At 42.8% G+C, this 26188-nt stretch overlaps 1 protein-coding gene across 1 annotated transcript in view; it reads left to right on the top strand.

The window, feature by feature from the left end:
- Positions 1–26188, top strand: part of adamts6 (ADAM metallopeptidase with thrombospondin type 1 motif, 6) — a 106847-nt gene that overhangs the window by 18169 nt on the left and 62490 nt on the right. Inside the window, exons 8-11 of the mRNA XM_049560051.1 lie at positions 6014–6057; positions 9443–9548; positions 12060–12206; positions 22702–22843. Of these exons, the coding sequence (XP_049416008.1) occupies positions 6014–6057; positions 9443–9548; positions 12060–12206; positions 22702–22843 (439 nt within the window). The remainder of the gene's footprint in view (positions 1–6013; positions 6058–9442; positions 9549–12059; positions 12207–22701; positions 22844–26188) is intronic.

The raw sequence follows: 26188 nt of genomic DNA, 5'->3' as shown, positions 1-26188 counted from the left end.
ATAACGGACACTTCCAACCCTCAACAGTCGCCATCTTGTGACTTGGTGACACCTGTTAGTTATCCATGTTCTTTACACTAAATACCAATGCTGTTGTTGAATAGAAGCTGTCGGTAATGTTTGCTGGTGCTGTAATCACTTGGTACAGTGAACAATAATGCAAGTGCTAACGTTAGCTCACTAGCTAGCTAACTCGCTCCTAGCTACAGTAAAATTTTAATTTTAATCAGCATTGATTTTTTTGAAGTTTGGTTTATGTGTGGGTGGAGGTAGCGAACAAATGTTGGTGATAATTCTCCACCATCCGTTTGTAATTTTGCGTTTAAAAAGAAGTTAAAGAAGAAGAGGCAGTTAAAAAAAAAAATCTGTTGTCACTTCCGGTAAGTGCAAAATGGCACCATGCTAGTTGTGCACATAAGTTAGTTTACTACATTGATGTGTACGCGATAGTATGCGATTTGAGACACACTCGTACATTCACTGCAATTTCAACATTTTTACTTTAACACTGCATGAATCCATTTTTGTCTGCTGGGTGGCAGAAACACTGCTCAATCAGTCGTATAAGCTCTTATGGCTAACATGCTAGCAAACACTTGTCTATTCAGACACTTAGCAGACAACATTATCATCCTAGTAGAGGCTTGTCTCTGGTTACCTGACAAATGTAAGTTTGGTGTTCCTCAGCTTTTATCTCTGTTTTGGTCTTGAGAGAAAATTTTACTTGCAACGTGCTTCACTTTCTTTGACAGCTAGTTGCTACTTAGTCTGCTGTTTGGTGCTAGGCTAGTAACATTAGCGTAAGTAACGTTTAGCATTCTGATGTTAGCAGTTAGCTCAAGTACAAGGTTAAGTGCAGCATCACAGAACTGCTAGCATGGCTGTAGACTCTTAGTTTATGTTATGAATCGTTTTATTCTGTGAACCAGTGGCACAGTTGTTGGAAAGGTGTAAAACACACAAGGAGCAGCTATATTAACCAAAAATTGCAGTAATGACCTTTGTTTGTAGGTCGGCGCAGAAGTTAAGGTCTTTGCACACTTTTTTTTTTTTTTTTTGTCTGAAATTGTCACACGTCCTACCTCTCATAGAGTGTGCCAGGGCTGACGTCAAAACCCGGAAGTTTAGCATCGCGCTGGCTCCCAGAAGAGAGAGTGAATGTGATTTTTGCATTGCGTTTTGGATTATGTCAGAAAATAAGCTCTGTGGCTAACACAGGTTTATGATACTTACAGGTTTTGTTCAGTTAGATAATCTTCACATATGAACACCTTTCATACCGCATTTGAAGCTTAAATGTGATCGCCAGAAGGAAAAAGCTAACGTTAGGCTTTAACGGACTCCTGTTCGGGGTGATGATGTTTAATGTCCCCGACAGGGTTTGTAGTCATATTGAGCAACTTGTTAGCAACTGCCTTTTTTACGACACGTAAAAGCTTCAAAATTCACAAGTACGGTATTTACTGACGTGTTTTATGTCGTAGAACAAAACCTGAAACTCGCTTAAGCTTTTGTTAATCACAGACCTTATTTGAGGCATTTCACTGAAATCCCATTCAAAAAACGTATTGACTTTTAGACAAGAGAACCGGAAGTGCTAATAGCGCTAAGTGAGTTCCGGGTTTACTGGCACACTTTATTGTATCGGCCACGTTTGCCCACTGACTCCAAAACTTTTGTCTTTCTCTGTTTTTTGCATCTGTCAGAAGAAAGTGTGACGGCAGGACACCTTTGTGACAAGACAGAGGAACTGGTCGCACAGTAATCCTTTCATGACTCAGATAGCTCACTTTTAACAGGTCAGATAGGTCAGTAATATACAGGTGGATGATGATGACGAGCAGGATGTGAAGAGGGAGATAGTGATGAGGCAGATATGGCGGACAGCTCAGCCCATTCATGTAGCTGCGGTGCTAAATGCCAGATAAGGGAAAAAAGAGTGATGACAGATAAATAACTCCAGTGGAGAGAAGCAAGGGAGGAAATGTGTTTTTGTCTCATGGGATGCGTCACCATGACAACGGGGGCACAGTGGTGCAGTGGTTAGCATTGTCGCCTCAAAGCAAGAGGCTCCCTGGTTCAAACCCAGGGTGGGGGAGTTCCTCTGTGTGGAGTCTGCTTGTTCTCCCCGTGTCAGCGTGGGTTTCCTCCAGGTGCTCCAGCTTCCTCCCACAGTCCAAAGACATGCAGGTTAATTGGTGACTCTAAATTGTCCGTAGGTGTGAATGTGAGTGTGAATGGTTGTCTGTCTCTATGTGTCAGCCCTGTGATAGTCTGGCGACCTGTCCAGGGTGAACCCTGCCTCTCACCCAGTGTCAGCTGGGATAGGCTCCAGCCCCCCGCGACCCCTAACAGGATAAGCGGTTACGGAAAAATGAATAGAACAAAGAAACGTATCGGACTAGGTGTGCAAGGATTATGTGCATAGCGCTATTTATCGGTTGACAGATTAAAAAAACGCATCCAAAAAAAAGAAATATTGTGTTCAGCAACATGATCTTCACATATGAACACCACTTTTATGATTTTTGAAGCGTAACTGCAGTCATCAGAGGTAAAAAGCTCACATTATATCATGAACGAACGGCACCACGCTGCATGACTTTGACGTTGGAGTCTCATTTAGCCAGTTGTTAGCAACCACCTTTTTAAGACATGTAAAGGCTTCAAAATTCACGTGTGAGTAACAAAACATGAAAGTCTCATATACTTGTGTTAACCCCAGACCTTATTTCAGGCATCTAACCAAAAACCCATTAAAAAAACAATGACTTCAAGACGAGGGAACCAGGAGTGCAAACACACTAACTCATATCCGGGTTTAAGGACTCATTCCTGCTCCACCCTGTTTCCCTCAGTGCATGCAGGTGGCAGTTATTAATGTTGTAGAGGTTATTATTACCCATAGATGATGCACATCAACACTGCTGATAGGAGGGTGTGCTCATAAATTACAAGCCCTCCTACTTCCACATGATGAAACACTGGTGAATATGGAGTAAATATAGTGCACTGAGTCAAAACACGGCAGAAGTTGGGGGAGAGATAATGAGATAATAAGCTGTGGGGAGGAGGCACCAGCTGAGCTCAGAGATGCTAACATTGGAGATAGTATAAATAGCTGATGGTCGACACCAGGAAGCCCTCATTAACCACCATGTCTGGAGGAGCAGTCAGACATTCCTTGTGATGGTGGAATGCACCTAAAAATGCTCAGGATGATTTTTAAGGTGGTCAGTGCAGCTTGCAGCTCAGAGGACACTTATCTAATGTTTACTACAACCGCAGTATTTTGTCCTTTGATTAGTGATCTAAGTAGAGCTTAAGTCCTTTAATAGAGAATGTTTAAAGCAAAAAAACAAAACATTTTCTGCTTCCAGCTTCTGTAACGCAAAGGTTTGCAGCTTTTCTGTGTGTCATACCCCTGTAAACTGAATATCTTTGAGTTTTGGAGTGTTGGTCAGACAAAGAAAACTAAAAAACAAAATCAAAACTCATTTAACAATGTGACGTGCATTCTCACAACTTTTCTGACATTTTATGGATCTTACAATTAAAAGTATACTCTGCAGGCTTGTCAGTTACTGTTTATAAAGTGTGAAGTGATAGTAAAAGTCAACCCCAGATTCACCTTTCTACTTTTGACTTGCTATGTTTGAATTTTTTTGGCACTGTGTCTCTTGGATGCTTTCTGCTTACAGTCTGGCATCTGGTCGCTACCATTTTTATAAAGCCCCGACCTCACCTGAGCGATCTGGGGGTGCACGCCCAAAAACGACCTCAACACACACACACACAAAAAATACAAAGCCACACGCTTCTAGTGGGTCCTAAGGGATGATTGAGAGGGAGTCTACACATTGTTTTTTAGGATGCATAGTTTATCTTCTAAAGGAAATAAATCTCTGATTTATCGATAATAAGAATACCCCTTAGCTGCAGCCCTAGATCCAAGGCATTAAAATATAATGTTATGATTATTTTATTTGCTTTATAGTTGTTAATACTGTCTATCAATACTGGCAACTACTTTTTTTTCTTTAACAGAGACAGTGCACGGCTACTTAGCTGCACCAGAGTTAGCCATAAGCTACTTTTCATCTGCAGTCCCTTCTCTGCGAAAAGACACTATAAAATAAAACAAAACACAAAGTAGAACATATTCATGACACAATAACATCAGCAAAAACAGTAAAACTACAAGATTTCATAATGTTAGATCAAGTTTTTGAGTTCATGTGTGATGGGTACATGATTGGGTTCATATTTCATCTTACATTTAAAACCAACAAAGTTGTTGCTCTGTCTTATCACTAGAGTTGTACTGATACCGATACCAGTATCGGAAATGCCTCCGATACTGCCTAAAATGTGGTATCGGGTATCGACGAGTACAGCCTACGACCAATCCGATACCACGTAATGCCTCACGTCATTACGCATACACACGCTACAGACAAAGAAAATGGAAACGGAGTGGAGTTTAAAAAGCATTCTACTGTAGCCTTTAAAATGTCTTTTTTACCAAATTGTGTGGCTGCACTTTAACCTGTGTCTTGATCTGTGTCAACACTGGATAATAATAATAAAAACAGTTTTATGGCATTTCTACTGTTATGTATTTAGTTCTTAATATTCTACATAGAGTTTTAGGAGTTGAGACATACTACAGTTCATATCCCATCCATTTTTATTTACACACTGGTATCGGATCGGTACTCAGTATCGGCAGGTACCTAAGGTTCAGGGATAAGAATCGGTATCGGGAAGGAAAAAGTGGTATCGGTACATCTCTACTTATCTCATTTGGTACTTAGTTCCAATAGTTTGCAGCTCTAACAGAGAGTGATCTCCCAGTAGATCTGTGCTGTACTGCGCTGTCACCTCTGTCGGTCGTCCTAGACGTCCTCCCATCGTCTGAGCGCAGTTGTATGAACTCTTTAAATTGAGGAGCAGCCAGATTTGTTCAGTAAAGTGAGACTGTTCAGTGTATTGAAATGTTACATCTGTGAAATCTGCCCACTGTTATGTGTTCTTATTATGTGTCCGAGGTCCGAACTCATCTCAACACTCAAGTGAATACTACGACTATTTGACACGTTTAATTATATTATCACAGAGACTTCAGCCTTCACGGTCTGTTGTTATAAACAGGCTCACAGGCAGCACATATCGTACCCACATACTCTCCGTCATCATTGATCAGTGTAGCTCTCCTGCAGAGGTGCACCATCAGGACCCTCCAAACCTTTTCATTAAAATGATTAATCATTAAGTGACCTCCGCAGCACTGTCGCGTCTTTGTTAGTCTCTGCGTCGGAAAGCATTTCGAGACCGCCGTGTTTGGAATGTGGCCTGTCCTGTTCAAAAAAAAAAAAAAAAACACTGAGGGAAGTTAGGGAAATATATCAAAACAAATAGACGTCCTGAAACGAGGTCACGATTGTACCTCATTGGTTTGGAGCTGCTCCTCTGGGAGGCAGGAAAAGAGAGCGAGAGGGAGAACGGGGGGAGAAGGAGTTTATGGGGAGGGTGAGGGAGGCGATGGGGGGGAGGAGGGGAATGAAATTAAATTTGCTGTGCCCTTGGTTTTAATAGATTAAAAGCTTTAGGAATGATTGGATCATTCATTTGAAATGTATGATGTGGCTCAGAGTGTTGGCCTCCGCTCTATTGGATTACCTGTGTGTGAGTTACGGGGGTTAACAGTCGGGACACAGCATGAGCCTTTCGCTTTATTCTCGTGCACGTCTGCGTGTTGGCTAAGTGGCATTTTCCTCGAGGCTCGTGCTATAGATGGAGGAGCGAACCAGGTGTTTTCTAGAACCGATCCTGTCACGGCTTCATTATATGCTATTGTTATGCTAAAGGTTGAGATTATATCTGGCCAGACTGTGATTAAACACGGAAAGAATGGGATGGCAAAGAGCCAGTGGAAGAAAATACAGTACATGTACCAAAAAAGTTAATTTAATTGTTTGTGTTCTTTCTGTTTTTTCTGCCCCGTCTTTAGGTATGACATCTGCACCTACAAGAACAAACCCTGCGGTACCTTAGGTGAGTGGACTAAAGCAGATTTATGTATGTTAACATGTGTTTTCCTGCCAAATTGCTGATGTTGACTATGAGACGCTCTGGTTTCGGAGTTCATTCTTCTCTTTGTCCCTCTGGAGAGGTTTTCATTTTCACGTCGGGCCTTCAACGTGTCCTCAGACAAACCTTATTTAGCAGTCTCTCTCAGAAGAACACCAGACGGCTCCTGTGAGACATAATGAGAAGGATGTTTTCACTTGTGTTATTATAGCTCGTCAGCGACTCCCCCTCCGTCGGTACAGGCCACGAGCCCTGAACCTGGACAGCCGTGGTCACCTCCTCGCACGGCCTCCGGTTTATAAAGCCGCTCTGTCCCTCTAGACTCAGTTTGTCCAAGGTGTTTACACTTCCACTGGGGGTTGAGAGAGAAAGGAAAAGGTATGTGTGTTGGGAAGCTGAGGACGCAGACTGGAGTTGGGGGGAGGAGGGATAAAGAGGAGAGTAGTGACAGAAGGAGGAGATGGAGATGGAGAAGAAGAGGAGGAGTTGAAAGGAAAATGGAAGGGGAAAAGGACAATTATAGGGAGTGTTAGTATGCAGGAGGGGGATAGAGTGGGTGATATGCTGGTTGTGATGGTATTGGGGGTGGAGAAGGGACAGCAAGCAGCTCCTCCACCTCTCTGTCTCTCTTCTTCAACCCCTCGTCCCACCTCGAGCCTCCTTCCCACCCAGCCCCTCTCTCTCTCCATCTTATCTTTGTAAAGGCCCCGCAGGCACCACAGTATATCTTGGAGGTAATATTGTGACTTCAGGGGTGGTTTGACAGATTGACCACATTCGTCACATTCCCCGGTCGCTTTAATTGCCCTGGCATCTGCTTGGCTTCCTCGTTGTCTCAACCCCCAGCCCCCCCTCCTCCTCTTCTCCTCTCCACCTCCCCTCCTCTTCTCCTCCTCCTCCTCCTGGGGATCATGCTCCCGGGTCAGATCGCTGGCCTTTAGGGTCGCCGTGTAATCACGGGGCTGGAGATAATACACAGTCCACCCCGGTGTTAAGAAAACAACTTGCAGTGTGTGTGTGTGTGTGTGTGTGTGTGTTTGAGCTGACCCACACACACACACACTCACTTTACTCTCTCTCACACACACATTCTTAAACTAATCGTAGACTAGCCTTCCTTTCCCTCCCTCTCCTCCTTCTTTCTTCACCTTCAGGCTCCCTCTTTCCCCGCAGTAATGGTTTCAGTGGCCTCCTGATTTGCAAGTCTATTCTTGTTTAGCCTCTTAGTAAAGAGGATACAAAAGCCACGCCACTTTTAGCAGGGAGGCCGAGAGTTCGTGCAAACTATGCAGGAAAATCTGAAGCAGTGCTGACCATCAAAACACGAGCTACGCCGGTTACTCGCGAGTGCAAATGCAGATGTGTCGTTATCACTCTGTGACTGTGAGATGCAAAACAAAATTGAGAGACTGAATTTCTTTGCATCAATTTAAAGGGTCAGTCCTCCAATTGCACATTTTCTCACTTATACCTTGTTGTATCGAGCAATTCAGACAGTTTTGATTTTAGAGGTAAAGAGATATCTGCTCCATCCACCTGTTTATAAAACATCAGCCCAGGCACCACAAGAAAGTGTTGGCATCGTACGTTTCTGCAAACCATGGATCAACACATTTGTACATTTCATTTGTACCATATCAACATTTCTAAAATGACATAGTTCCGATTACATGTACACGAGCTGACGAGACCCTTGCAGAGCACTGTACGACACCAACAAACAACAGCATACGTGACATTTCAGCCGTGAGTGTGTCACCAAAACCAGTTGTTTATAGTGAGATGTTTGTGGCATTTCCAGCCCCGACTGTGGCCCCAAAACTGGTTGTTTTTTAGCGTGGCAGAGGTGGTATTTCCGGTGGAAATTGCGCCATCAAAACCATCTGTTCTTTGGTGAGACACTGGTGAAATTTCCAGTCCCAGATGTTCCACCAAAACCAGTTGGTGTTTTTTGTGAGACATTGGTGACATTTACAGCCCAGATTGTGTCACCAAAGCCAGTTGTTTTTTTAGTGAGACATTGTTGACATTTCCAGAACCAGACTCTGCCACCAAGACAGTTTTTATTAGTGAGACATTGGTGACATTTCCAGTCGTGATTGTGCCAACAAAACCAGGCATTTTAAGCCAAAACACAATCTTTTTCTTAACCATAACCAAGTGGTTTTTGTGCCTCAACAAATGTTTCATATCTGTGGTCTGCAAACCTACAATGCCAACATTTATTCTGGCGATTGGGTAAAATATACCTGAGTGGAGATGCTAGAAATGTGGAAAAAAATGTTGGTGTATCGATAAAAGAAGAAGAAGAAATATCAGATCTGTGCAGAGCGATGAGGAGACCGTAACCTTCCTCAAAATGCCACATTCAGTCTTGTTTTCTGCATCATCTTTGTTGTTGAAAGTCTGACTGGAGCTCTCTTAATGTCATCTCCTGTCCTCTTCTTCTGCACAGATCGGGAAGATTAGCACCAGAGCGTCCACCCCTAATACTCACCTAACAGTAGTGGATGAAAACACGCAATCATTTGTATTTTATTGTGCAGATTTTCCATAGATTCTGTTAAAATTTGGATGGATCCTTGACCAGTAAAGTCTGGAGATTATTCAGAATATGAGGGACACTGTTCGGGAAGAAGTGTTGCTGTTGAATATCTCAAAACCTGATCATATGAAATCAAAACTGCCTGCATGGTTATATACATAAGTTCTTTGAAGATTTTTATAGTGTGTCCTTTTACCTCAACCTGAAAACATTTTAAACAACACAATTAAAATCGTCATTCCTTCACGCACAGTAATGCACATCCCCAACAGACGCACACACACCTGCTTTGCGCTGTCATAGGATCCACTCTCCAGTCACCTGTAGATGTAATCTGTGAAGAATTGCCTCCTGTCTCCCTATCTGACCTGTCAGGCTTTAGGAAAAAAGGACCGGCGACACCTGGATTGTGGAGCGGTTTCAACTTTTAACACCCTCTCCTCCTCTCCCTTTCTCTCCCCTCGTTCTCCTACCTTTAAAATGAGGAAAACATCGATATTCTCTGACAGGTTTCTGTTGGGGTACGTTGATAGTGAAAGGGATCTCATATTCCCCTCCTTGGCTCGTGTTGTAGGCGATCCCTTGTTACATGAATTGAAATGTATAAATCTAACCATTGTCTAGACATTTTCCAGCAGTCGCTGTAGTTTGCAAAAAAGGACGTCTAGCCGGTGATGCTAAACCCAACTCCCCCTGGTGAACAGGAGATCACACGTGTGGAATCCCGATTTTATGACCATGACTCCTAAGAATGCTTCGTCTTGACCCTGTGTTTGTGTGTTTGTCTCGTGTGTGTGTGTCTAGGCTTGGCCTCAGTGGCTGGAATGTGCGAGCCGGAGAGGAGCTGCAGCATCAATGAAGACATCGGCCTCGGGTCTGCTTTCACCATCGCGCACGAGATCGGCCACAAGTGAGTTTAAAGACTTATAAAGGAATACCTCAACCCCCAAGTGACCATTTGTATATCAGTTACTCCCCCTGTGTAAAGTTTACTTACGTAATAAGTAAACTTTGGTTTTCTCGCACCACTCCATGGTGAATGAAGAAAAAAAAAAAAGGAGAAAACTTTCAGTAAACTCAGTAAACAACAGTAAAACTATACCAAAACATCCGTTAACAAACTCTCACACAACTCATGCAGTATAATCCAGTCATGTGCTCAGTACTTCCCAAACAGACAGCTCTTTCTAATACAGAACTAAACTAAAAGTGAAATGTGTCTATGCTCTCTTCAAAGCCAGACTCCATTGACAAAAACAGTAATTTTACCTCACTAAAAAAGAAGCTGCTGGTTTATCACCGCCTCAATCAGTTACTGTGTTTGTCTTATTGTGTGACTTTGGTCTTTTAAAAGGTTAGTTCAGTTTCAGCAAAGTCAAACAATAACACAAACAAACTAACTGATCAAGGCAGCAGTAGACCAGCAGCTCACGTATTCAACAATCTAAAATTACTGTTTTTGTCAGTGGAGTCTGGCTTTAAAGAGAGCGTGATTAAGTTCCACTTCCTGTTCAGCTCCTTGTCAGAAATGGCTGTCTGTTTGGGAAGTACTGAGCATACGACTGGATAAATGAGACTTGATTATACTGCATGAGTTGTGGAAGAGTTAGTAAATGGATATTTTGATATAGTTTTGCTGAGGACTTCAATACATGAAGAATTCTTTTCTGTTTTTGGTTTATTCATTCACCACGCGGGCATGCAAGAAAAGTGTTTTCTTTATAAATTCAACATAACACAGGGTGAGCAAGTGAAGTATTCCTTCAAGATCCTACTGTAAATTCTAAAATTTGACATTACACTCTGATGCAAGTGGCAGCAGTGGGGCAAAGTTAGTGAAGGTCCACCACAGACATGTTTTAAGACACGTAAAAAGACTCTGCTTTGAACAATAAGCTGTGTCCCGTGTGTTTCTTTCATAAAAAATTCCATTTGCACCGACACTGACATCCCAACTCGTTGCAATGTCACAAATCATGCTCGTATGTACACGTGTTAAACTCAGATTTAAGGTGAGCGCAGAGAAACTTTCCTCCGTCAGCAGATAAATTCTTCTTCCCAGTGTCAAACTCTGCACATACATCACTCCGCACAGTGAAGTTCAAACATTCAGGTGAAGTAACAGCAAGCAAAACACATTTCTGAATGCAGGGCGACTTAAAGTTGCACGTGTGTTGGTCACATTCAGCTAGTTTCTTGTTTTTGTGCAATTGAAATTTACGAGGGTTCAGAGCTGTCAAACAAGTCAGCCGCAGACAACCTGCCTTCCCGCACACAGGAAAAACACCTCTTAGACTTGAGAATTATAATGCCCTAATCAATCAGTTTGGATACACTCGCAAATAAGATTCCTTCGTTTGCTTCAGATCATTTTAAAACCTTTTATCACGCTCACAACTCTGTGCTCTAATAACTGCTCTTAAACAAACATCACTTACTACTTGAATTTGCCAGACCTGCATGTAGCCTTTTTTTTACCCCTGCAGACGTCTTGAACTGTATCTCCACATATTTCCTCATGCAAATGTCAGTGTCCACATACCTCTGGCTCTTTCTTCCTGAATATAAAGCAAAATAATGATGATGTATTAGTCTACGTATCCCTCTCCAGAGAGTTCAGCAAGATGGCGATTTCCTTTATTATGTCTCGTGTCTGCTTCTGTTGTGGGGCAGTTGTAAAAATAGTCTCTGCTTCTAGAGGATGTATAAAAAAAACACACTGCAGCGGGGTTTCAAGCGGGCTGATTTATTTCCAGAGTAGGGTAAAATGTCATAAACGCCAGCCTTAGAAAAACAGGTTCAGGCTGTGCGATGTGGTCAGGGTTGTTATATACATTAGACCTGATTTGTGCTCCTGGACTGTAAGGAAAAGTAAGCTTTGACATCCTGCTGTAACGTGAGATTTTCCCCTCAAATGATATCCAGACAGATAAGGGTTTTTTTTAATGAATTGTTAAAATGATTTATTTTCAGCCCTCAGTGCAAAATAAATTCTTGAGCAGCTTTCATAACAGACCACAAGGTCGGGAGCTGTTTGGGTTTTGGGTCTCTCTGTGTTCTCCGCTGCAGCGATTGATCTGAAGCTGCAGTCGGTGGTGACTCTCCTTCCCGGCCTGCTCAGACCTGCAGCCGGTGATTGACAGCCAAGCATCAGAGTGGTGATTAGAACTTTTTTTCATTCCTGTTGAGCTCCAGACAGGGTTTGACCCTTGACTTCTGGCTCCCCTCCTCACAGCTGTTTCAGAGCCGCAGAGCTGGATCTTTACAGCCAGGGCCGCTGAGGGAGACATCCTCCAGCCAGAAACCTGGACCGTCCACTCTCATCCCATCTGGACTGAGAGGGGTCACTTTTAGAGCAGCGGTTACTGATGATCATCGTACCCAGCTGAACTTAATTCCAGTTTTATTTTGTGTGTTTCAGTTTTGGGATGAACCACGATGGGATCGGGAATTCCTGCGGCACCAAAGGCCACGAGACAGCCAAGCTGATGGCTGCTCATATAACAGCCAACACCAACCCTTTCTCCTGGTCTGCCTGCAGCAAAGACTACATCACCAGCTTTCTCGAGTAAGTGGATGATGGTTGCTCCCTGTGGCAAAGTGTGTGCGTGTGTGTGTGTGTGTGTGTGCAGTAGAGAAAAAGGTGCGTGCCTGTTTTCCAGCTCGCTTGCAGCCTCCTCTCTTTACAACCCGCTGGCCCTTGTGGTGACCCGCTAGGCTGACTTGTATACAAGTCCTTCCCCACTTATTCACATCCATTTCATCACCACGACTCCTGCCAGACCTCCTTGTGGCTGTGTATGATAACCGGGTGCCTTCCACCCTTGCATCCTCGCACCACAAGGCGGGTGATGTTAGAGCTCCTGTGGTCCTCGGTGGTGATGTGTAGGCCAGCTGCCTCCAACCGCTGCTCCACTGCTTTGTGGATAGGTCAAAGAAGAGAAAGTGCACAAATAAACTGAGGAGTAAAGCAGTGACATTTGGCAGAGTTGAGGCAATGCTGGCTGAGTAATGCCAGCCTGGCATGGTAAAAAACATTACACAAGTTCATTGAGCCGACTCAGGCCACATCTACACTAATACGTGTAAGACAGAGTTTTGAAAGGAAAACAAGCCCCCTACACACACACGTTTCAGCACCATTTCAGAGACAATCTTGTACTAAGAGCCTGTTAGTAGCTGGTATTAACATATGTCCTAGGTGATCTGATCACAAGTGGACAGCGCTTAATATAAGTGTAAAATGAACACCAAGACACACTGTGATCCAATCATTCAAACCACTTGCTGAGGTGATCTGGGACACATTTAACCACGTTTCTTTTGTGTTGCTTATGCGTCCTGACACGTCCCTGACAATGACTTTGTTATCAGTACAGGACGTGGTGGTTGTTTTGGTGAAATGCTCTCTAACTTGCCCATTTTACGACGAGTTGAACAAAGTGTTGCCTGATCATCCATCTTTTGCCCTGAGGAAGGAGACATGTTTGATTCTGCTGTACCGACACAACCGCTAACGTGACTAGTGAGCATGCTAGGGTGTGCATGGGGTCCGTAGACCTTCTAGCGTAAGTGACATAGGCAGTAACAAAATCCAAACACCCATGGTCAGGTGGAGACGCATGATAGACACAGGCTGCTCAGCCTTGCAGCCAGTTTATCCCAGTGTCCACTTGTGGTATTGCAGAGAAGAAATTCCCTGCGGCCAACGATAGGCCACCATTTTTAGAAAAGATGTCTGTAAACCTGTTGATAGGACACCAACACCTGCAGACAAGGTCATTTATGACTCTTTCTGTCATGAATTTTGATCCATTGTGGTTTTATATTTGTAAAACTTTACTCAAGCTGAGATAAGGGTTTAAAATCTGTGACGTCATCACAACGTGAAGTCTACAAGACGAGCAGGAACTTGTGGATGGAGCCAGCGGGAGAATCCCTACTGTACATATTCAGTGGGCCGCATATCATGAAGGGAAACCTGAAAGCTATACCTTTTTTTAGCACATGTGTCAGACGAGTACTTTCATGGGAATGAATAGACGCCATCTTGGCATCTGGTAGCTTGGTATTATTATAAATCTATGGGATCACCAAAGCGCACATTAATACCAGATGTGAACAGGCTCTAACATGGCAGAAAATGCATATCGCATAATCATTCAGAGAGATGAAGACAGAGCTACATGGCTGCAGTCCATTTAAAAAAGGGTCAAAATGAACACAGTAGTACCCAAAATATTGTCTTTTCATTCCATGTCTTCCTCGACAAAACCTGGCGCCTACATTACCCACAATGCAACTCAGCTGCAGATAATTTGCTCACAGATTTGGGTGTGTTATGCTAGTAGCGGCTAATGTAGCCTCAAGCAGAGATGAGGTTTTGTTAGCTTACTTCCTTCTAACGCCACACACTCCAGTTTTTTTTTAAAACTTTTAAACTTGTAGTCTTTAACCCACTCGAGTGACATCACTTGTGGCGGTTTATCAGACTTTGTGCAGCTCCCTCTGGAGACACACAAGGTTTTATACAACTTTTCAGATATGCAGTGATACTTCCAAAGACCTATAAACAGACTTTGATGTGTAAAACTGGTGGAGTTCCCCTTTAAACAGAGTGTGTGTTGTCTCAAACTGAATATCTGATAGGTTACACTCTGGGACTGTTTGGTAGCTGTGGATTGAGGCCTGACATTTCTCCACAGACAGACAGACTAAGCTCTGGGTGGGCTGTGCCACTGTTGGGAAACTGCCTCATTGTGTAGGAATAACAATCAGAAAGTGGTCAGGATTGTTCTCGCAGACGAGAAACCAAGCCATTCTTCTTAGACCATCACAGAATGAGGTCAAGGATTCCTCGTCTTTGCAACATTTGCAGGAACATGAAGGTCCTCTCATTGTTTATATTTGATGTTACAAACAGGCAAAAACTTGCAAGATAGGATGACTGTTAAATCCTGCAAAGATGAGTCTGCAGGGCATGCCGATAAATAGTGCAATAGAAACAGAAATGCCAGATACAGCTCTGTGTGAGTCATGGTGCTGTGAGGCTGCTCTAATCAATAATTTCATATTAACAATGGATGAAATGACTGTATAATGTGAAAGAGGTCGCTGCTAGTGACAACCCCACAGAGAATCATCCCCTGACTCTTCTTCTGTTCTGGTCACATCTACAGACGTTTTCGTTTTTAGCTCATTCTTTTTGGTTTTTCAACTTGACTGTTGTGTTTGACTCTCAACGCACACAGCAACCTTAATTCCAGCGGCAGCGGTCAGCGGTTTAATGTGACAACACTGATAAATCGGCACCAAACAACAGACGCAGTTATAGACCAGCTGGTAACCACAGTGGAGCTTTTAGCAGCTAACGAAACAGATACTTCCCTCAGGAGGTGGTTGAGACCAAAAACAGAGCAAAAAGACAGAACATTAAACTTTCATCAGCAAATTTTTCATATCAATTTTTAAGATGATAGAATGTCAGTGTTGTGTTTGTATTGTTGTGTGTTGCTCTGCCTCCAAATGGCAAAAAAAAGAAAAGTTAATGCTGGTCTGCTGGCAATGGAAAAGGAGTTGATTACCTATTTTAAGTGGGATTTCCTACGTTTAAATGACCCGCATACAAACGCAAATGTGGGTGGAAAAGGGGTATCAGACTCATCCTGGGTCTGAGTTTGCAGCTGCCTGTACCGGGGAAAGTGAGGAGTGCTCACTCTGCAGCTAAATCCTGGGACAAAAACGCCCCCAGAAGTACATTGCACACTGACAAAAAGAATCTCAGACGACTTAGGGGTCTCTGACTGATGATTCAAATCTTCAGGGGGCAGCCCTAGTTCCCTGATTGCAGTGGACTTGGAGAGAAGTGGAAACAGATTCAGACAGGGACTGTTATCTGCCTCACACAGGAGGTGAGAGGTCAGCTTCACCTTTTAGCTGATTCCTATCTGAGTCTTTCTGAGGGACACTTCAGTTTAACAGGCTAATTAAGGGAGTTTGAGTCAGGGTCTTTCAGTGTAGACCTCTATGCTGATTGCCCCTGCTGTCCTTAATAGTTTGCACGTTAGTACTGATCTGGTTTGAGTTTATAGGAAAATGTCAGGTTTGTGCAACAGAAACATAAAGAACACATTCAAAGTGTTATATTTTATTGCACTCTGGATAATAGAGCCAATTTATTTAAGCTTACCGGAGAGGATTGCAAATATCTTAATTTTTAAGTGCTTCTCACAACGATTTTCTCCGTACAGTTCAGCTTTAATTGCTCATCACTGAGACCTGAGCACTGCAAATCCTAATATACAACCTTGTGGTTGTATCGGTTGGATGCGCTGCAAGTCTGCGGTGTGCCTGTGTGTGTGTGTGTCTGTTTGTGTATTCATGTTTAGCTAGTGAGGCCCTCCAAGAAAGCCGATAATAGCCGCCGTGGTTGTCAGATGATGTTTCCGGCTGAAAGCTGTTAGAGGAGGGTTAGTGAACAGCACTTGTGACAGAGATGACAGTATTATGTGCCAGCTTCCAACTAGGACACAAAGAGCCGCTTCTGTGCTGCTCCGTCGGGTTCCTGTCCGGCTCTGGCTCGAGTCTCTGAGGATGACCAAAACTGTGCTCCGACAAAAAAAGAGACAAAGTTGTTTTGCTTCTTTTCCAAGCAGAATCAACTTCAGTTCAGCCTATATTATACCCCTGTTTGTTCTTGAGTTTTTTCTTCTCATTTGGTTTTATTGCCTTTAGCTTTTATGTTTCTTACAAAAGGTTTTCTGTCTGTAAACTCCAATTATCCTCCCTTTCTCTCCCTCAATCAGAGTTTTGGATATCGCACATGCATCTCCGAGCCAAGTAAACAACTTTGGCTGTGGTGTTGGCCTAGATTCACCGTCTTGCTGGAGCAATATGTGGTGCTTTGTTTGGGATTTTTAGGAATGGTTTATGAATGCACTCACAGTTCAGTCATAGTTTATTCTCCCAACTCTGCATGCCAGTTTGTTATAAATGTTAAAAGGCAGGCTGTTTGGGGTTTATTAAACTCTCTGAGACCACATATAATCTGTGACTTACGATAATTGTTAGGTTAGTCTGATTTAATCATGCTGCCGGTTGGATACAATCAGCACGGTTAATATCGGCTGGTGTCAGAGTTCAGAGATCGCTGATGTTCTCGCTTATTAGAGGATATTTCCGCTCAGCATAATGAATTTGGCTGAATCCAGCGGACAGGAAGCCTTTGCGACAATGTCAAATAATAAGCCTCTATGTTTAAACTTTGACTATTTTGTCTCCCTCCAAACCAATAAATAGAGAGGCTTGCCCTCAGTGCACAGGGAGTCCTCAGAGACTGTCAGGATGAGAGGGTCCTCCGAGGAACAAGAGCCAAGAAATGGGATTATTCCATTCAGTAACTGAGAACAGGGGATGAAGAGAGGAAGGAAGAATCTGGAACATTTGTGTTCTACTTAAAATACATTTTCATATTTACCACCCAGGGATGAACAGCGTGTTCTAGATGCCTTGAAAACAAGATCTTTAAAATTAAAAATTAACTTTTAAGTTGTGCATCGATGAGACGCAGTTCGATTAGGTTCAAGTTTATGTGTGTATCTAAATTAGAAAATAGATTAAAGGAACACTTCTTCCTCCAAATGACCATTTGTCAACCATCAATTATTCATCCTGTGTTATGTTGAATTTATGAAGAAACGTTTGTTTATCTCACATGCCTCCACAGTGAACGAAGAATCCAAAAACCGAGAAAACTCTTGATGAATTAAAGTCATAGGGGTCCATGTTTAACAACAGCAAAACTATACCAAAACATCTGTTTATAAACTCTCACACACCTCATCCAGTATAATTAAAATCTCATTTATCCAGTCAAATGCGCAGCACTTCCCGAACACATGCATTTTCACTGAACAAAAAGTGAAACTTATCTATTACTGCTTCAAAGCCAGACTCCATTGACAAAAACAGTAATTTTACCTCTCTAAACACAGGAGCTGCTGGTCTACTGCTGCCTCCAACAGTGAGTTTGTTTGTCTTATTGTGTGACTTTGGTGTTTTAAAGGGTTAGTTCAGATTCAGCCAAGTCAAACAGTGACACAAACAAACTAACTGATCAAGGCAGCAGTACACCAGCAGCTCCTGTATTAAGAGAGGTTAAATTATTGTTTTTGTCAATGGAGTCTGGCTATGAAGAGAGCACAGACAAGTTTCCCTTTTTGTTTAGTTTTAAATAGCAAGTGTTTGGGATGTACTGAGCATATGACTGGATACATGAGACTTGGATTATACACAAGGAGTTGTTTGAGTTTGTAAATAGATCTTTTGATATAGTTTTGCTGTTAAATGTGATCTCCTGTGGCTGAAACTTTTCCCGTTTTTGGAATCTCCATTCACTGTGGAGGCATGCGAGATAAACAAAAATGTTCTTCACTAATTAAACGTTACATAAGGTGAGTATTTGATAAACAAATAATCATTTTATGGATGAAGTACTCCTATAAGAACAAACGAGGTAGTTCTTACATATGCTGGGTTACTAAAGGAGCTTTAGACATCCTGGTAGGGGTATTTTGTTGCCTTTGTGCAGAGACAGATTAGCAATTCCCCCTGTTCCCAATCTTTATGCTAAGCTAAAGGCTAGCACACATTACACGATTTTCACCCTGCAAAATGCGTCGCGGAGACTGTCGTAATCTTTTGAGTGTTCATACCTGCCAACATGTGTTTCTGTCATCAGGAGTCTCGCCAACTGCGTTACGACCTGTGTGTGCACACCACAATATTTCTCCACAGAGCCCTCGCTGACAGACCCCCGAGTAACGCGGTGACGTCACCAAACTCCGTTTTTTAACTTGGAGACGACACATCGTAAAGGCATGGATATTCTTCCCAGTGTTGAATCAGATCTGCCTCCAGGGCCTGGGTCCAAACACAACACGCTCCCCGTGATCCTGTGGACGCCGCCATTGTTGTTGTTGCTTGCCGTCTTGTCAGTGTTGCCAGATCTTGGGAGAGAAACAAGCAACCAGGGCTATGGAAACAAGCCCAAAAGAAGCGACGGATATATATGTAGAGGAAGACGACGTTTAGAGAGCAAGCCCAAATAAGCAACTCCACTTCAGAAACAAGCCCAAAAACTGCAACCCATCCATCCATCCATCCATCCATCCATCCATCCATCCATTTTCATCCACTTATCCAGGGCCGGGTCGCGGGGGCAGCAGGCCAAGCAAAGCACCCCAGACATCCCTCTCCCCGGCAACACTTTCCAGCTCCTCCTGGGGGACCTCAAGGTGTTCCCAGGCTAGACGAGATATGTAATGCCTTCAGCTTGTTCTGGGTCTGCCCCGGGGCCTCCTACCAGGGGGATGTGCCCGGAACACCTCCAGCGGGAGGCGCCCAGGAGGATCCTGATCAAATGCACCAGCCACCTCAACTGACCCCTTTAGACGCGAAAGAGCAGCGGCTCTACTCCGAGCTACCTCCCAATGTCCGCAACCTGCGACTACCAATATTTGTAAGCGACTTTACAAAAAAACAAGCCCAAAGTCGCGGCTAATAAGCGGACCTGGCAACCCTGCGGCTTGTCCTCCTCACATTTCTTCCGTCCTCCTGCGTGCTGACGTGGGACGTATCCCGCCTCTCATTGGCTGATGCTCTTTGTCGGTTGTGTCAGACTTCTCCAGTTTTCTAGCATGCCAGATATCCAGTCCCAGTCACAGACGAGGGGGCGACTTGCTCGTAGGCTTGTTCACACATGAGGACTCGTTGTGGCAGACTATCTGCCGACTCACCTCCGACCCAAGGTGGCTCTCAAGATCCTCTGCGACGTCAAAATCGCGGTGAAAATCGTGTGATGTCAACTAGTCTTAAGCAAACTGGCTGCTGGTTGTAGCATCATGTTCAACATGCAGACATAATAACTTCTTATCTAACTGTTGTCAAGAAAGCGTGCAAGAGTATTTGCCAAAATGTGATACTATTCTTGTAGAAGAACAAGCTTATTTAGTAAACTAATAGTTTGCAACAAGCTACTAGTTAGTAAGAACTTCGATAGGAATAGTTGGTGCAACACAGTCCTGAGGTAGAGTGAAGTTTGATAAGAGGCAGACATTTGTCTTCTCAGTATAGCCTGGGTAGTTTCATTAAAGTATAGCTTAACCAAATAATGAACTCATATCTTTCGTGGTTTGTCCAGCCAAGCACACTGGTTCAATTTGCTCAGTTTTTAAAATATCCACCCGTAACCCTCTCACCGGGACAGTGGAGGTGACTGGATGTTTGTTTGTGGTTCTCACAGTCATAAAAAATGCATTTATCAACTATCCCAATTACCCCAAATAACCCACAGAACACATTATCAACAATTTCTGTGGGGACTATTTGTTCATTATAATGAAAAAAAATGTTCATGGAAGGATTGTGGTTTTTTTGCTAATTTGAATTTCTTCAAATTAGCAAAAAAACCAAAATCCTTCCATGAACTCTGGCAACAGCAGAGGTACCCCCTGGAGTCCAATTAGTCAGAGTGCAAGAGTGTCTAGAAACTTTTGGATGTAAACCTAAAAAACTGGCTGGCTGTCTACGTATAACCTGAGGGAATTAAAAAATGTGTGTTTTTGTAGTTTGTGTGAATGAGTCATTTAATGTTTCATTCAGAGCATATCCATAGCCCTTTTTACACGGAGATCCCGAAATACTGCTGCGACAAAGACCTTTCATTGGCTGCCTTGGATTTTTTATACATACCGAACAGTGCCAACAAAATGGCGCCCAAATGTATAATGTTACACAGCATACGGGCGTTCTGGAGGCAAAAGAGGCGTGACAAGTAACACAACAGTGTCAGCCTCTAGTGTAAAGTAAATAACTTTAGCGTCAGCAGTGTTTGATAAAGAATAACAATGGTATGACATAGCAATAACAATCATTTACCGTTCCTGTTATATGGCGGCTTGGAGGGTAAGGAGTTCCTGGACTATTGTCTCCCAACGAATGTTTTCAGTTTCTGTTCTTCTTCTTTGAGTTAGCTGCTAACTGCTGCCTGCTGCTTTTTAAATCTCCCGGTAGCGGGTCACTCGCATAACATGTCGTCGAAACATCATACCTATCCAGTCCTGCTGGCTCACAAACGTTGATTTGGTGCTGTTATTACCTCCGCAGCTGGCTTAAAGACGAGACAGCTCTGTCCCCTCATTCTGTGTTCGTACCTTTTAAAGAGAATGGCGGAATAACGGCGTAACATTCCCGACTTGCACAGGCAGTGCAGAAGGGGTTTTTGATTCATAGTCTCAGCCAAGATTGTCTCCACACCGTTCTCAACATGGAGGTGGCTTAGCCGGCGGCTAGGAAGTAAAAATGCTAACAGTATGAACAGTTCTAACAATGGCAACAGTGCTGACAGAACTCAATGTATCCTCATGTAACAGTCCGTATAATATCCTACAAAAATGCACACACAACGGTTCGTATGATGTCCTACGAATTTGCGCCCAGCAAAAGACATCACATACTTAACGTGAAGTTATGTATTTAACATAAAGTTACAGGGGTTAGGTTAAGGCAGGTAAAATTAATGTATAGAATTTCTTTCTTTTTTTTTGTTAAGTATGCAGCAAAGGGCTGCAGGTGAAAATCAAACCTGTGCTACTGCAGAGGACTCAGCCTATAATGGGGCACACAATTCTACCACGTGAGCTAGCGGTCGCCCCAAATTCATGTGTATAAAAAGATGCATGGTTGGGCATTTTTGGGTTTTGGCAAGATACTGTGATTAACCTTAGGAAAAGAAACGTGGTGAGGATGAACCTTAAATGACCCAAACACCAGCCTCCTGGGGGAAGTCTTGTGTTGTGTGACCCATCCACCAGCCTAACATTCCTCCTCCCAGGTGATGGCTTCCTCTCTCCTGTTATGGCATCAGCTACCAAAACAACAAACAGAGAAGCTTGGATATTAAAACACATCTCTGCTCAGGACGGCATTACTCCTCTTTATCTTTCCCACAGATAGTTGTTTGCTGCTTTATTAATTCTCTGAACGTCACGTACAGCTCATTTAAGTTCCAGTCTTTCCTCTGCTGTATTCCAGGCCCGAGCTGCAGTCTGCTAAATCACAAAGCCCTGCTCTGCATTATTGTCACCAGGCCCTCTTTTCCTTTCGAGGGATGGGAGGCATTCCTCTGCATGTTGCAGCTGCCACATCTGGAAAGAACACAGTGTAATAGTAAATAGTCGTACTGGTATTTTGCCTTAAGAGAATCCTCTGACTCAGGGAGAAGCAAGCATCAAAATGAAATGCATCTCTGTTTGTTTATTGGCGCTTGTCTGTGGTATGATTTTAGTTTCTTACACAAGGTCAAAAGAATAATAGAAAATTTTATTCCATGAGCATCTGCCCTCATAGATGGGGCAAGGAAAGCATCCACAAGCTCAGCATATCAACCCAGAGTAAACACCAACAAAAGACACTCTTGTATTGTTATTTCTAAGAGTACAAAACAGCTGCATGTGTTTTGTTTTGTTTTTTTGCTTCAAGTTCTTTGTTAGTGCACATATTTCTATCTGACAAAACAGACTAAACATAATCCTCGGCCTGGACATATGACCTAGTGCTCACTCCAGATTCTCTTCTTCCTTTCCTTGCTCTGTTATTTTATTAGCTCTTCTTTGGACTCAGTATAAGCAGTGACACAGAGACCAGTGGAGCACGGAGCCATATCATCAGAGAGGACCACTCTTTTAATACAGGCGGCTTGGCCCTCTTTGCCTCCTGGTAAAACGTCTCTGCGTGAGCCTCAACACTGGCTTTGATGAGGAGGTGTTGATGTGTGATATCAGCATTAACTACATGTCATTTAAGATCTCTGACAAGCTTCCTACAACGGTAGTTTGGTGGTAAAATTAAATGAGTCAACCAGCACCGGCCAAGGTCTTAAAGAGAAGACAAGGGGGGAGGCTTTAATCATCTGATCTTGGCGTTTCAAAGTCTGCCATCAGCCAAGTGCAGAAAGGTTTCTTTGTGTAAGAAACAATCCTATTGTAGGTTTGTTTTTTTGACAGCTCAGGTCGGGGGACGTGTCTGGACAATGAACCTCTGAAACGAGACTTCCTGTACCCAACAGTGGCCCCGGGGCAGGTGTACGATGCAGACGAGCAGTGTCGCTTCCAGTATGGAACCTCCTCACGCCAGTGCAAGTATGGGGTAAGAAACCAGCATCTCTCATCCTGTCCTCTTCTCACTGTCCCACACAGATCCCTGTTATGTCTTTTAACTGCAGTCGTACATTTTCACAGCAGCATCACACACAAAGGACTGGACTTTACTTCGAAAAGAGAGTGGATAGTAGAGGTGTAAACAAATTGATTTTTTGGATCTTAACAAATCCAAATAGAATCCAAGTTATTGCAGCAATATTCCAAACACACAGACATCATGAACACACTGCTGCAGTCGGCTGAACTCCCTCTTTATGGTGGTGTCAGTATCTTTAATGTCCATTGAGAATAAACGTCCATAAATCTGTTAAAATCACAAATCATTAGACATTACATTAATCATTTTGCCAAACACTTTCTGTAGATTTATTTTATTTCTTCATCTTTGTGATATGTGATAGTAAAACTGAATAAATTTGGGTTTTGTGCTGTTGGACATTTAAGATGTCACCTTAGCTTTTAGGAATTTCATTAAAAACATTTTATAGACTGATAATAAGATTCAAGTTGAATTAGATAATTTGTTTTGTTCTAACATATCATAATGAAGTAAATGTTGATTGCACACTAACGTCATCAATTTTGATAGAAGCACAATACCCACTCTCTGGTCCCTCCGAACGTTAACACCGTTAGCTCTGTCAGCACTCTCAGGAACAGTGGCTGTAGAATAATGACACCACCTGTTTTTTGATTGGTTCCCTATAACGCAGGATTTATACCTAGTGTCACAGCGTTGTGTCCCTGGCCAGAAAATTACGTAATCACTCTTTTCTTGTGGAGCGTTAAGGCTTTGAAAGTTGCCACGGTGCTTGCTTGTGCACCTTTGATTTTGTGTAACTTGGCGCCCACTGTGCGTGCTGTATGGAAGTCTATATGATTCTTCATTGAGACACCACAGGGACGGCGAAATGGCCTTAAATTCTTGGAAAGAGTTAGCCACCACCACACTGTGGAAAGAAGGGCCTTTTTGCAGGGCGTGGAAGAACACGAAAGATCGCTGTTGAAGTTAAAAAAGGGTCCGGGGTAACAAAGCAGTATGGAATAACTTTGACAAATGCAATGTTTGGCCTTCTTTTCTGGTAACGTTCTTCCAGTAACGCTTGTTGACGTCTTGCTTATCCACAGAATACTTTGTTTGTACACCGCCTTGGGGTTTTGGAACATATTACAATGACCGACACGCTGAGCATAAACAACTCTGTGCATGCTTGTAGCTCGAGCACCATCTACAGTAGCCCAGACCATGGTGTCTTGCACGAGTATAAACGAACCGTCAGCCTCCTTTTCACTATGCAAGTCTGTCTCCTTCTGGCCACAGTCTCCTGGGGAAATGAATATTCAGTTTATAGGAAGTGTGTCAACGATTGTGTAGCCAAAACAGGAAGAGGGTAGCGCATTTGTTTTACCTGGTAGCTGTTGGTAGCTATTCCCAGTTACCAAACTGCATCAGCGTAAGTTCTTTGCAGTTGTTATCCCCGGTAAAGGAAATGGCAGATGGCGGAACAACCAAACTAACTGTGGAAAATGCAGTGTGTCCTGCATTGCTGGTAGTTGCTAGGCTAACAGAAAGCGGTTCGGCTGTCTTTGTCATGGCGGCGCCAACAATACTTGGAAATGCTGGGAGGGTAAAAGCTGAAAAAGTTGCATTTCAGCAACAAGGCAATTTGCTCTCCATAAGATGTCAAAAACATCAAGACAAACTGTGAAGGAAAATTACATTTAAATGCAATTCAAAAACTGCCATCGGAGATCCAAGTGAACAGAAAATAGAAACAAGCTGAAAAAGAATAAGACAGGTATAAAATACAAGAATAAAATATAAATTTGAAATATAATTTCATAGGGTGAGGCTAATTGTAAGGTGCTTTGTATATGTTGTCCAAATGCACAAAAACTGAAGTGAACCAAAACACCAAGCGCCTTTTTAATCTCTGTTAAAGTTCTGTTTTCCACATGTTTCATAAGAGGTGTTGATGTACAGTTACAGCCCGTTCAGTCCTTAATGGGATGATAACAGTTTTCTTCAAGTTCACATTTCCTAGTTGAGATTAAAGAGAGGGGAAACATGTGAGGAAGATAATTGTTTTATGATTGTCTGACGACCTGCGCTGGTTTGGAGGTTTCTTTCCACACGATGCCTTATTCTTCTTTTAATCTATAAACGTCCCGGACAAAGAGATGAAGGATTTAATTCAACACTCCCCTCGTCTGTGATGATAATGAGCCCCCCCCCCCTCCCCTTGCATCAGTAATGAGAAAACCTCAGTACATTAAGTGACACAGGCAGTGAAAGACACGGAACAGCCGCGCAGTAAAATGAGCGGTTGAAAGAATCCTCAAAGATTTAATGAACAATAACGTGATATTGTTTTGCATTACGTAAATATCTGAAAAAACGGACGGAGATTAGCTGAGATCACGGAGTTATTTCATTTCATTGAAAGACAGCAGATTATAACAGGCTCCAAAATCAAGCCCTGTTATTTTGGCTCCTAAGCTCATAATTGTGGTTTCAGATCAGCATGAAAGACACACATTTATGAGCGGATTGGATTCCAGCACGGATTCAACAGAGCTGCACTGTAGATTGGAGTCTCTCATCTGACAATCAGATCTATTTCATATGGCCATCTGTGAAAGAGATGCCCTTGCGACGACCACAGAAATGGATAAAAGGTCTAATGAGTGGAAGAGTCTGGTTTCTGGAGCCCAAGCTGTTGAACTTTTCCACATTTGGATGACTTTTGTTGTATTTTCTTATCATCTCGTTCTGCAACAGAACAGTCATGGGAAACAGGGGAGACGTTTAGCCAGAGCATATCAAAGTTTATCTCCGACATTACAATAAATTATGTCATATTGTAGTTTTAATATTTCACTAGTAAAACATGTTTGGCTCAGACTGTAAGATAACACGATGATTTGTGTTTTCAACCACAGAAAACTCTAAAATTCTGGCCACAAATCTGCACCACATTCATTAATCTTCGGGACAGGATGGAAATTTACCACCACACATGACCTACTGTGTCCTGTTCAACTGGGTTAAACTGGGAACAGCAAAGCAGAGCAGTGGTTCCTAACCATGGAAGCTGGAGCCTACAAAGGGCTGCAAGATGATTAGGTTTATTTATACTCTTCTGTTTTATATGTTTTTGGTTCTTTCTTGTGAAATGCTAGACAGTTAAAAGTAGTTTTGGGCAGCTTGTGATACTTAAAGGGGACCTATTATGCTCATTTTCAGGTTCATACCTGTATTTTGGGCTTTACTAAAACATGTTTTTGTGCTTTAATGATCAAAAAATTCAAAAGTATTCAGCCTTTCCCT

This window comes from Epinephelus fuscoguttatus, linkage group LG18 (assembly GCF_011397635.1).
Source record: "Epinephelus fuscoguttatus linkage group LG18, E.fuscoguttatus.final_Chr_v1".
In the NCBI taxonomy this organism is placed as follows: domain Eukaryota; kingdom Metazoa; phylum Chordata; class Actinopteri; order Perciformes; family Serranidae; genus Epinephelus; species Epinephelus fuscoguttatus.
Note: the sequence above shows the minus strand (reverse complement) of the source record. Positions and strands in the feature narration are given on the sequence as shown.